We start from the raw sequence: 12,938 nt of genomic DNA, 5'->3' as shown, positions 1-12,938 counted from the left end.
TTATCCCCCTAGAGTCTATAAGCGTTCAATTTTTCCTTTTTCTTTAGTCCATTCTGATGTATGGGGTCCGTGTCCTGTTACTTCCAACTTTGGATTTAAATATTCTGTTACTTTTGTTGATGACCATTCAAGAGTTACTTGGTTATATTTAATGAAAAATCTTTCTGAGTTGTTTTATATTTTCTGTGCGTTTGTTTCTGAAGTTCACACTTAATTTGGTGTTTGTGTGAAAATTTTGCGTAGAGACTATGCCAAAGAGTATTTTTCTGCACCCTTTTCGGCATTTATGGTTCAGCATGATATGATTCATCAATCTTCCTGTTTTGACACACCTCAACAAAATGGTGTGGCAGAAAGGAAGAACTCGCATTTGCTTGAAGTTACTCATTCCAAGTTATTTGGGACGCAAGTTCCAAAATTTATTTGGGCTGATGCTGTGATGACAACCAATTATCTTATTAATCATATGCCCTCCTCAGTTTTGAAGGGCGGCATTCCTCATTCCTTGCTGTTTCCTAAAGAGTCATTTTCATTAACTCCTCGTATTTTTGGGTGTGTTTGCTTCACTCGTGACCATCAGCCTGGTTTATTGAAGCTGGATCCTAGAGCCCATAAATGTATTTTCCTTGGCTATTCACGTACCCAGAAAGGGTATCGCTGTTATTCACTTGTTTTGCATAAGTACTTTGTCACGGCTGATGTGTCATTCTTTGAGTTCACCCTCTATGATCCTGAATCAGTCAATGCTGCTGAGTTGATGATGTTTTCCAATTTATGTTATCCAGTCCTCTTTGCCACAGGGTCCTGCTCCAATAGTTGCTGTTCACCGTCCTCCTGTTATTAATGTTTACAATAGTTAACCGAAGGTAGCTGCTGCCTCCCTTTGCTTAAGGACTCTATCCTGTCTCCTTCTGGTGCAGATCCTGATGAAAGCCCTCCTACAACTGATCCTATAATTTCTAATTTTGATCTTCCCATTGCTAAACGAAAAGGTACTCGTAGCTGTACTAAGCATTCTATTTCCAACTTTGTTTCTTACTCTGGTTTGTCTTCTCCTTTATGTTCCTTTTTGTCTACTGTTGAGGCTCATCCCCTTCCCAAGTCTATGACAGAGGCATTATCAAGTCCTGGCTGGAGACAGCTATGAAGGAAGAATTATTAGCTTTAGAGGTGAATCAAACTTGAGAACTTGTTCCGCTGCCCCCGGGGAAGACTGCTATTGGTTGTAGGTGGGTGTATGCTGTGAAGGTGAATCCTGATGGTTCTCTTGCTCGTTTGAAGGCAAGACTTATGGCAAAAGGTTATGCTCAGATGTATGGTGTAGATTATTTAGATACCTTCTCCCCAGTTGCCAAGCATACTTCAGTCAGTATTTTGATATCTCTTGCTGCATCAAATCACTGGCCTTTGTTTCAGTTGGATGTCAAGAATGCATTTTTACATGGTACTTTGCAGGAAGAGGTATATATGGAGCAACCTCCACGGTTTGTTGCTCAGGGGGAGTCTGGTATGGTTTGTAGATTACAAAAGTCTTTGTATGGGCTGAAACAATCTCCTTGTGCGTGGTTCGATCGCTTTACTGAGGTTGTTCTTGAGTTTGGTCTATCTAGGTGTGGTGGTGACCATTCTTTCTTCTATAGGCACTCAAGTGTGGGGAAGATTTTTCTGATAGTATATTTGGATGACTTTTATTATTACTGGTAATGATTCAACAGGTATTGTGGATTTCAAATCGTATCTTCAAAAAAAATTTCAGACTAAGGATTTGGGGAAGTCAAAGTATTTTTGGTAATTGAAGTGGCTCAATCCAAGAAGGGACTTTCTCTGTCACAGCGAAAGTATGTTTTGGATTTACTTACTGAGACAAGCATGCTTTGGTCTAAGCCTATTGACTCTCCTATGGATCCCATTGTGAAGCTTACTGTTAAAGGAGTGAGATGTTCTTGATGATTCTGAGAGGTATAGAAGACTGGTGGGTAAGTTAAACTATTTAACAGTTATCCGACCAGATATTGCTTTTCCTGTTTTCTTCTTTCTTCTCCTCAGACTACTCATTGGGATGCTGTTATCCGTGTTTTATGATATCTCAAGAAGGCTCCGGGTACTAACTTTGTCCACACCCCAAGCTCCTCCTCTGTTTCTCCCTACCGGACTCCCCGACAAGTCTCCTGAATCCTCCTTTCGTATTCTCCTTCCTGTATGGCTTCCTCCTGTCCTGCCCCTGCTGCCCCCTCTCCTACCCCTGCTTCTCCTCTGCACCCCCTGTTTCCCAGCCCCTCTCTTGGAGTTCCATCCTCGTTGCTGGCTCCTCTCCTAGCTCAGATGGACTGCCTCTGCACTTTGTTTCACCTACTTCTGCTGGGCCTTCGAAGGTAGTCTGTTGTCCTCCTGAACTACTCTCGGCTGAAGTAAAACTTTGGGAAGACTGCCTTGTGGGTAACTTTCTGGGCCCTCGACCTCCTTTCCTATTGTCAAAATGTCCCTTTCCAAGCAATGGCGCCCCCAAGGTACTCTGGATACCTATCTGCTTGACAACGGGTTTTTTATCTTTAAATTCTCCTCCTCTCTTGACAAAACTCGAGCCCTGGAAGGTGGCCCTTGGCTGGTGGGTAAAAGGCCAATCTTCTTACGTCAATGGACTCGCCAAATTCAACTTAGACGTCTGGACCTTTCCTCCATTCCTCTATGGATTTCTTTGTCAGGATTGCCTCTTCACTTCTGGTGCACTGATGGCCTCAGTCTGATCGGCTCTGCCTTGGGAAAACCTCTGTTTTCTGATGTGCGCACTCGCAGGAAGGATTGTCTAGCCTTTGCGAGAATTTTTGTCGAAGTTTCTGCTGCGGAGTCTCTCCCTGCGTACATCACTGTCAACGAGGGTGAGGGCTACTCCTTTGAACAGGAAGTGCACTATGATTGGCTGCCTCCTCATTGCCTGGTTTGCAAAACCTTTGGCCACGACTCTCAGCACTGTACTCCTGTCACCTAGCCCTTGGATGCTGATACCCCTGATCCCTGTTCCAACTCTTTTCCTGTGGTTGGCGATGGACTTTTTGTTGGAGTCGATTCTGCCTCGGAGAGGCCTGCTATTTTGCCTAATGGTGGAGCCGAGACGTCGAATCTCCACACCAAGGATGCTCGTCCCGCCTCTCAAGGCCGTTCAAGATCCAGATTCCGGCACCGGAATCAGCGATGGAAGAAGAAGAAGCCACTGGAAAGCACCAAGGACCAATCACTGTCGCTGCAATAGCCCTGGTCAGATGGACAGAATCGATTTCGCTTCCTGGCTTCGTCTGAAGACACTGAGCCTCTCTCGTGCCCCGAGAAACCACAGTTTGAGGTCCTTCCTCGGAGCAGATCTTGAATGGTAGAAGACCCTGTCGACGAGACTTCTATTCTAGGCTTTGGCTTAAAAAATGGTGCTGCGCTTGCTTCAACGTCTTCGTCTGCTCCTCTGGGAAGCTCTACTACTCCTTTGATCTCTGGCTTTTGTGTTTTCCCCCAGCCTGATAACGGAGAAGCCCTTCCTCTGCTTTCTCCTACTTTATTGAATCCCGTGACACCAACTATTGTTGACTCAGAACATGTGGGGCCCTCTACAGTTGACCTTCTACCTCCAAGTGACCACATGGGCTCTACCCAGACTGCTTAACCTTTTGAACTGGTTTCCTTAACCCCTGGCCCATTTGCCCCTTTACCCATTTTCTCCTCTGGGTTGGGTTGCACCAACTTTAGCCCTTCTTTCTCTCGGGTGGGTTTTAACTCTCTGTTGGGTCCTGGACCTGGCCCAGGCCCGACGAAACCACCGTCTTCTTCACCCGTTTCTCTTACCTCCCCTGTTTTATCTCGTCAGCTCCTCCCTCCGCCTCCCACGCCTTCTGCTCCCACCAGTAGCTCTTATTGCCGGCGACACCATAGTGAAACCAGGTCGAGAGCTGTGCTGACCAGGCTCCTTGAGCCTTCGATGCCCCTTCAACCTCTGTCCCAATGATTCACGGCACTGTTTGGAACACTCGCGGGCTAAACTCTCCCGCGAAGCAGGCTGCTGTTCGTTCGCGTATTAGAGAATCTTGCTCGAGCTTTTGCTGTTTTCTGGAGACCCATATTAAGGAGCCCAACTCTTCCAAAATCCTTGCCTCTATTGCTCCAGGTTGATCTTTGATTTCAAACTACAGCCACCACTCCAATGGCCGTATCTGGCTACTGTGGGACCCCAAAAAAATTTCCATCGCCCTCTCTACTTCCTCCTCTCAATACCTGCATACCAAATTCTCTGATTCCTTAGGCCATTTCTCCTTTTTCTTCTCGGTGGCTTCTACTGAAAACTGTCCTGCTCTAAGGACTTCTCTTTGGGCTGATCTCAGATCCTTTGCTAGCCAAATTGGGTCCCAGCCTTGGGGTCTGGGAGGAGACTTCAACATTATCCGTTACAGTTTTGAAAAACAGGGGGGAGACCATTGTCACCAGGATGCTATGAATGCCTTTAATGATTGCATTGAAGATATAGCTGCTAATGATCTCGGATGGACTAGGTTCCCCCTTACCTGGAGCAATAAAAGGGCTGGAAACAGTCGCATAGCCTGCAAATTAGACAAGGTTCTTGTCAATGAAGAGTGGTTAAACTCCTTCCCTTCCTCTCATGCATCTTTTGAGAACCCAGGCATCTCTGATCACTCTCCCATCTCTCTTGCTATCCAGCCCTTCACTTCTTTTGGCCCCAAGCCATTCAAATTTTTTGACACGTGGTCCTCTCATCCAACCTTCCTTCCAGTTGTGCTTGAAGCTTGGCAAAAGCCTGTCCTTGCCTTCTCTACCCCTCTCATAGCCTTCTCCAAGAGGCTCAAAAATGTCAAGGCTGCCCTCAAGGACTGGAACCTAAAACATCTTTGGCAACATCACTCTTCAAATTAAAGATTGTAAAGACAGACTTGCTTCCATTCAAACTAGGTTGCAGTCTGATTTGCTCAATGACTCCCTTGCTATTGAAGAAAAAGAGGTCTCTATTCAGCTCTCCTCATTGCTAGCTAGGGAAGAAAGCTTCCTCAAACAAAAATCAAGAATCAAATGGCTGGATTTGGGGGATTCTAATTCTGCATATTTCCATCGGTCTGTGAAAGCTAGAGTTAATTCTAACTCTGTTGTTCAGCTCACTCGGCAGGATGGCTCTGTTGCTAACACAGTTAAGGATATCAAGGACATGGCAGTTCAGCACTTCAAAGGAATTTTCACTGGGCCTCAACAGGAGCATATTCCTATCCCTAACCACTTGCTCAACAAGTTCATTGCTCCAGAATTCTTGGATTCCCTAAGTTCTATTCCCAAAGAAGAAGAAATTGTGAAAGCTATTCACTCTCTCAAGGTCAATGGAGCGCCTGGCCCGGATGGCTTTAGTATGGGATTCTTTTTAGCTTTGGGACATCATCAAAGTTGACCTTGTTGCTGCCATAGAGTGCTTCTTCCTTAATCCCAATCAAGTCAATGGGATCAACCACACCTTCCTCTGCCTTATCCCCAAAAAGGAAGGTGCAATTGCTATGAATGACTTTAGGCCCATTGCTCTCTGCAATGTGCTGTACAAATTCATTGCTAAAATTCTTGCTAGAAGGCTCAAGAGTGTGGTGGACCTATTGGTGAGTGATAACCAAACAGCTTTCATTCCTGGCAAGAACATCTTTGATAACATCCTTCTGTGTAATGATATTGTCAGAGGCTTTGATAGGAAGAATCACTCTTCGACACTGCTCCTGAAGATCGACATCCACAAAGCTTTTGATTCTCTAAGATGGGACTACATTGCTCAAGTGTTGACTTAAATGGGGTTTCCTTTGCCCTTTGTTCACTGGATTAGTTCTTGCATCTCTTCCCCAAAGTTCTTAGTTTTGGTAAATGGCAATCCGGCAGGGTACTTTGGAGCTTCTGTGGGGATTCGGCAAGGCTGCCCTCTCTCCCCTTACTTGTTCACTATTGCCATGGAAATCCTCTCCAGGCAGATTCAGCTTTGCAGTGACCAGCAGCTCATCTCTCCTATGCCCAAGTGTAAAGGCGTAAAGCTCACTCACTTGGCATTTGCTGATGACTTGATGATTTTCTCCAAGGCATCGATTGCCTCCTTAGAGACTATTTTGCTTTATCTCCAGCAATTCAAAGAGCTCTTCGGTCTTCGCATCAACCCCTCCAAGACCCTCATCTTCTTTGTTGGAGTTACTGATGCTGACAAAGCAGCCTTCCTAGCCATTTCTGGGTTCCTTGAAGGTCAGCTGCCTGTCAAATACTTGGAGATTCCCTTGATCCCTGCTAGGCTTTCTGCTCATCACTGCACTCCCTTATTGGACATGATCCGGAAGAGACTTCAGCTATGGAAAAGCAAGCTTCTATCTTATGCTGGCAGGTTGGTCCTTATTAGATCAGTTCTGGAAACCTCTTATATCTACTGGTCGGGTATTTATGGGCTCCCTCAATCTACTATCAAGGCTTTGAAAGCTCTTATGGCTTCATTCCTTTGGAAGGGCTCTGACTCCTCAAGGTTCCTTCATCCCTTGAGTTGGGCTGTTGTGTGCCTTCCCAAAAAGAAAGGAGGATTAGGCATTCATCGTATTAAAGAAGTGAACTCAGCTGGTATCATCAAGCTTCTGTGGAAGATAGCCTAAAAAAAAAAGAGCATTTGGGTAGATTGGATCTACTCGGGTCCCCTTCGCCATGATTCCATTTGGACTGCCTCCGCTGTATCTGATGCTTCGTGGGTTTGGAGGAAAATCCTTGCCAGCCGTCACTTGGTCCTTCAAGTCATTCGCTCCAACATTGGTGATGGTCAGTCTACTTATCTCTAGCTTGACAACTGGCATCCTATGGGAATTTTGCTTCATCGGGCTACCCCCAGATCCATTTACTCCTCAGGCTTACGTAGGCTTTCTTTGGTTGCGGATATTCTTGACCTCAATGGTTGGGCTCCCCCCATATCTGGCCCTATCCTCACTCCTATCTGGAATGAGCTCCACTTGGTCACTAGAAGGGCTACTTCAAGAGGTGATTGTGTTACTTGGTCCTCAAACAGCTCTTGCTCCTTCTCTTCCAAGGTTGCTTGGAATTTTATACGTCTGAAAGGCCCTTTGGTCCCTTGGCATAGACTACTTTGGTTCAAGCATCACATTCCTAAGCACTGCTTCACAGCCTGGAGAGCCTTCAACAACTGTCTCCCTACTCAAGCTTTTCTCCGCAGCCGCCAGATCTCAGTCCCTCGTGCTTGCTGCATCTGCTGGAACAACGATGAAGACCTGAATCATCTCTTCTTTGAATGCTCTACCGCAGCTGCAATCTGGAAGGGTGTTCTCCTCAAATGCTGGCCTGTTCAAAGATGTATCCTTCCCTTCTCTAGAGAATGGATTTGGATTGATATGACTTTTGCTGGCTCCACTATTTGTGACTCGGTTGGGAAGATGGCTTTTTGTGCTACTCAACCATATTTGGATGGAGCTCAATTTGAGAAAATGGACCTCCAACTCTCGGCCTTTCCAAAAGATTTGGGATTCCATTTCCTTTGAAATTCAAGCAAAGTTATCTTTACTTCCCCCCTCTTCTTGTATAGACACCCCTAGGAACAGGACCATTGTTAATTCCTGGGGTCTCTCAAATGTTTCCTTGGTTGCTCCGGCTAGCGCTTAGGCTGCCTGGCTTGGCTCTCCCTCTTTGAGGCCTTTGTAATTCTTCTTTTTTCTCTCTTTTGGTAATGAAATTTTTATTCACCCAAAAAAAAGAAGGCTTCGGGTAGAGGAATAGTGTATCAAGATCATAGTCATAACAGAGTTGAGGGGTTTTCAGATTCTGATTGGGCAAGTTCTCCAGTTGACAGGAGGTCGACTACCGGATATTGTACGTTTGTTGGAGGAAATCTTGTTTCTTGGAAAAGCAAGAAACAAAGTGTTGTAGCCTGTTCCAGTGCTGAATTGGAATATAGAGCTATGACACATTTAACTTTTGAGTTGATGTTGATACAACAATTGTTATCTGAGTTGGGTTTTAAAACCTTGGTTCCCATGCAGCTGTGGTGTGATAATCATGCGACCGTTCATATTGCTTCAAATCCTGTGTTTCATGAGAGGATGAAGCATATTGAGATTGACTGTCATTTTGTTCGTGAGAAGATGCAAAGTGGTCTAATTCTTCCAAGTCATATCAGAACCTGAGAGCAGCTTGCAGATATGTTTACTAAGCCTTTGGGTAGTGGGCGGATCGATTATATTTGTACCAAGCTGGGCATGATTGACATCTAAGCTCCAGCTTGAGGGGGAGTGTTAGAAGTATAGAGTGGGACCCATCTATGAGTCTCGGGATTAGCGCCTGGCGATAATACCAAGATCCCTTATGGGTCTCGATTTATGTGCTTTATATTTTGGTCTTTTCCAGATTTGCCCCTATCCCTATTTATATTGTATTTTCTTCATTATTGGATGAATACAAGTTGCGGCTGCAGTTCTGTTCCTCTCTTCTCTGGTTTCATAGATTACAATTTGTTTTGAGTTCGATACAGAGAAATAGCTAGTATAGTCTTAGAGTTGGATTAGGAGATAGAGTGAGTTTGCAAGTTTGTTTCAGTTTCATATTCCAATTAGGCTTCTTTGATTTTCGTTTATTCCTTGTAATCAATATTGGAATCACAAAATTGAATAGAAAAGTATTGGGTTTGCTCAACGAGAGTGTGTGTGTGGTTGTATGTTTCCTCTCCCTCCATGCAACTCTGAGTTTCTTCTCAGATTGCTCCTCTTCTGTAACTGGCCCTCCACCAAGTTGTCTTTGGTGCATCTACTGTAGACATGGCCCTTTCAAGCAGATTTTGATCCTTCATTCATTCGGGTCTAGCCAAGACAATCTTGGGCCAATGTGGATGATCTTTTCATACCAATCAATCAGATCCATCTAGGGTGTTACCACACTGAAAAAGAAATACAGAGTACAAGGGAAAGGATCTAATTATTTTTTGTTGCACTTGACCCAAAAAATAAGTCATCAAAATATTGAAATGTGAGGAACATTTGATTTCCATTAATATTGAAATGATAGAATGTCTTATGTTCATGAGGCTATGAGTTTGCTAAAGTTATTGTGATCACTTGTTGGGTGGTGTTCTGACCGGCCAGGTCTATTGTCTAGTACCACTCTAGGCATTTTGTGAAAGCATGCAGCTTGCCTACTCTGGCATACTTCGTCCTCCATGCAAATTTCTATGTTTCTATCAGTTCTGATCTCTATTCCATGTTGAGATGGATGGAGTGGATAAACTAGAAAAGATAGAATAATAAGTGAAAGAACTCAAGATGATTTAGGAGTGGCTTGATAGAAGACCATTTGAAAGAGAAATGTTTGATGTGGTATGAGCATTTGCAACATAGGCCATTGAGTGTACCTGTTGGGAGGAGTGATTTGATGCGGAATAGAGGAGTCAAATACCAAGGAGTGGACTGAATATTAATGGCGAAGAAGTGGTGATAAAATATATGAATGCCTTTGTGCTGATTACGAAGATGGCCTTGAAGACAGTTGAATAGCAAAGCAAGATTTGTGTAACTGACCCCTCTCTGAAGTATTAGTTGACTTGAGTTCTGATTGCCAGATTACCACATAGATTATTGCATTATGTGGAGTTAATTCACCAAGCACCATGCTGTGTCAGAGAATTCTTCCCCCTTCCCCTCCCCTTGTTCTTACATACAATTTTTGAAGTTTGGTGTAATGATATTAATTTGTCAGTTAATGCATCTTCTTCAGGTTTGACAATTCTAACTACATGGCCTTGTAGCTGTATCATTTTGTTTTTTTTATCAATTATTATAGTGAAAAGAAAGAAAAAAAAAATGATATTTGCATAGGACTGAAATTCTTTAATAATCCCAAATGTGTAAACCTTCAGTTATGTTTGGTCAGGATTCTACTTCTGGGATTCAGGAATTCTAACTCAATTCTCGGCATAATTGCATTTGGAAACCACATTTATTTTCTGGTTCACATGGTTAGAATCGGAGAATCACAGTTGGTGGCACAAAATTCTGAGATATCGATTCTAGATCGCAACCGTTCATTGCGAACACAAGTTCGTCAACAGATAAGAAATCTGTCTTGGCATAGATACAACAGATCCAGCAAGCAACCGGGGGAGGGAGGGAGAGAGAGTTGCAAAGGAGGTGATAGTTTTGCAATGAAGATGACGAAATCTTTTGCTTGAGCCCCTGTTTGGGCAGATGAAAGCATCGAAAGACTTCTCATTTCTGTGCTTTTTTCCGCTCTAGATGGTCAAATGACTATTGTATCCTTACTAGACCCACATGCTTGTAGAAGCACTTGCGTGAATTGGCCTGGAATTGGATTCTGGCTATTCCAGAATCCACCTCAAGGAAAACGATTAGGATTTGAGAAGCAATCTCGAATCCTATTCTGACTGAATTCTGGGCCAAATTGTAGAATTAGAATTTAGCCAATGTAGGACCTTCCAAACATGATTCTGATTTCAACTCGGAATTCAGAGTCGAAGTCCGAACCAAACATAGCCTGGTAAGACGGGACAAAAATGACTATCATGGATCAGTCTTATCAATGGAATGCAATCATTATTGGTAAGGGTAGAAAATGCATGCATCTGTCTTAGATAATTGGATCTCTATCAGTGAAAAGTAAGTTTCTGGATGACAATTTTTTAACCGCTCATCATTAGATGGTGAACTGGGAAACAAGTCAGCCAAGTCCTGCTTCTGGTGCACAAACACACTCCATGAACAATCCTAATCTTCTAAAGGTTGCAACCATTTGATAGTCAAAGATCTAGTGATTAAAATGGAAAAATGTCTAGAAAGTTCTGTTTGAACACTGAACATGGCGGGTGCTATCAGATTGGTAACTGGTGGATACGTCCCCCTCGATGCATTTTTCTTCTGTCATAAATAGCGAAAATGTCCTTTTTTTATGCATGTTGGATACTACACTTCCTTGTGTTTTGAATATTCTTTGATTCTTATTTCTAGCTCTGTGTATCCATCACTATCTTGTATTACATGCTTTTTATGCCAACCAAGTTTAGTTTTTGTTTACTTTTCTTTTTGGGTGAGGTTATTTGTTTAATTCTTGTAGGATGAAAAAGATAGGAAAATTCAGGAGTTATCTGATGAGCTGCATCGTACAAATCAACAATTGGCAGCATGTCGTGACCAGCTGCATATGTATATGAAATATATCGAAGAACATACAAACCACCTTTCCAAAACAGTTGATCTAGTAGTTCAGAATATCAGAGAACTTGAATCTGAAGAGCAAGAACTTTCACACCAGAGATTGGACCCAAGTATTTGAGACGATCTTCTGTACAATGTCTTCTTGTATTGACAGCTAGCTGATACAACGATCTTCGATACCTTAAGTGTAATTTAGGTACTAAAGATTTGATAGCTAGTTTAGTCACCTCTGTTCTAAAGTTCTGTAAATCCATATTCTTCATCCAACCTAATGTCTGTCCTTGAAATTCTTCTCAATGTACATTTGAAACTGATACATTCAACTTAGACCTTCCAACCAAAGTGCTTAAGAAGCCTTGCATCAAGAACAAGCCCCTGGTTTGACATTCTTAATCTTTTGATAGGAACAATTTTGGCAAAAACCCAAAAATCCAGAATTATGTAACCTATACTATCCAAGAAATAACTCAATACTGAATACAAGTGAAACATTTTCTGATTGGATTACCTAAGTTCAATGGGTGGTGCTGCAAACTCAACAGTCCTTTAGATAGGCTCCCCCCCCCCCTCTCCTCTAACCCAATAGATAGGTTCATCTATTAAATTTTACAATCTACCTCAGCTGTATCCATTAGTATCAAACTTTTCCTGTTGTAATTTCAATTTGTCAAAAGATTATCCAGAGATGGCAAGAAAAAAGTGCTTAGTTTCCATATTGCATACTGCTTTCGGGATTTGACCTATGATTTGATCTGAACCATGGTGTAGAAGATTCCAAAAAATTAACAGAGGAAAAGTGGGACAGACCAGCTTTGAAGGCCTATATTCCTTAAGTCTCTGAAGCCTGCATATTGAGGGTCTGTCAACTGCTTCTCATCCAGTGACACATGATACTCTTTCCTGGAATCAGTAGAACAGTGTATGTATTACCACTGTATCCGAAAGGTGATGGGTCTGTTTTTTTCTTTCCACTTAATTACAAGCCAATGCAAATCTATGTATGGAAGCCCTGGTGAAATCACTAGAATATATGTATGGAAGCTCGTAGCAATGAAGTCTCTCAAGTGAAGGGTTTGAGCTCTTCAAATGTTGCACCTTCCATTGCCCAGATTTCTTCTTATTCAAATGTTAATGACCAACTGTGAGTCGGATCTGATAGAAATCTTGGACAGATTATTTTCCATACACAACACATTACTCCTATATATGGCGAGCATCTCCATGGTTAGAATAAATCCATTATTATCAATTCCTGTAAAAGCAAAGATAGGGGCACCACCATCATCACGAACCAGACCTCCATAAGAAGCTCTGTCTTGGATCAGCGATCCGTCACAACATCAAGCATTAACATCTCTAGGGGAGAGAAACCAGGAACATGATTTTGGAAGTGGAGTGAGCCACGTAATTTGAATATCCCAAAGTTCTGCAATATATATGTGTTTTGGCATCCATGCAACAGTAAGGGAGCAAGAGAACTACATCTGATCTGAATATCTTCCTTAATTGCAACACATAATTGAGGTTTGGTCCTTGTTTTATTTTTGAATATCTCAAGATTCCGAATTTGCTTCCTACTTAAGGTACTAAGTTGAATAGTACCCCCAAATACATGAAGTAAACTGGAATTCAAAAAACAGATGATCTCTACTTTCAAAACCTGCACATCAGAATACGCAAAAGGGTTTCACTCCAACATGTCTTCTAATGAGCTGACCCTTGGTTGAT

General features: G+C 42.7%; 1 protein-coding gene across 3 annotated transcripts in view; it reads left to right on the top strand.

Moving 5' to 3' along the window:
* Nucleotides 1-11,554, top strand: part of LOC122670036 (protein FAR1-RELATED SEQUENCE 5-like) — a 30,842-nt gene extending 19,288 nt beyond the window's left edge. For all 3 annotated transcript variants that reach the window (XM_043866976.1, XM_043866975.1, XM_043866977.1), the window contains one exon: nt 11,110-11,554. In XM_043866976.1, the coding sequence (XP_043722911.1) occupies nt 11,110-11,328 (219 nt within the window). In that variant the 3' untranslated portion in view covers nt 11,329-11,554. The remainder of the gene's footprint in view (nt 1-11,109) is intronic.
* Nucleotides 11,555-12,938: the final 1,384 nt, after the last annotated feature.

The sequence above is a fragment of the Telopea speciosissima genome, chromosome 7, assembly GCF_018873765.1.
Source record: "Telopea speciosissima isolate NSW1024214 ecotype Mountain lineage chromosome 7, Tspe_v1, whole genome shotgun sequence".
NCBI lineage: Eukaryota > Viridiplantae > Streptophyta > Magnoliopsida > Proteales > Proteaceae > Telopea > Telopea speciosissima.
The sequence above is the reverse complement of the archived record's forward strand: the minus strand, read 5'-3'. Positions and strand labels throughout refer to the sequence as shown.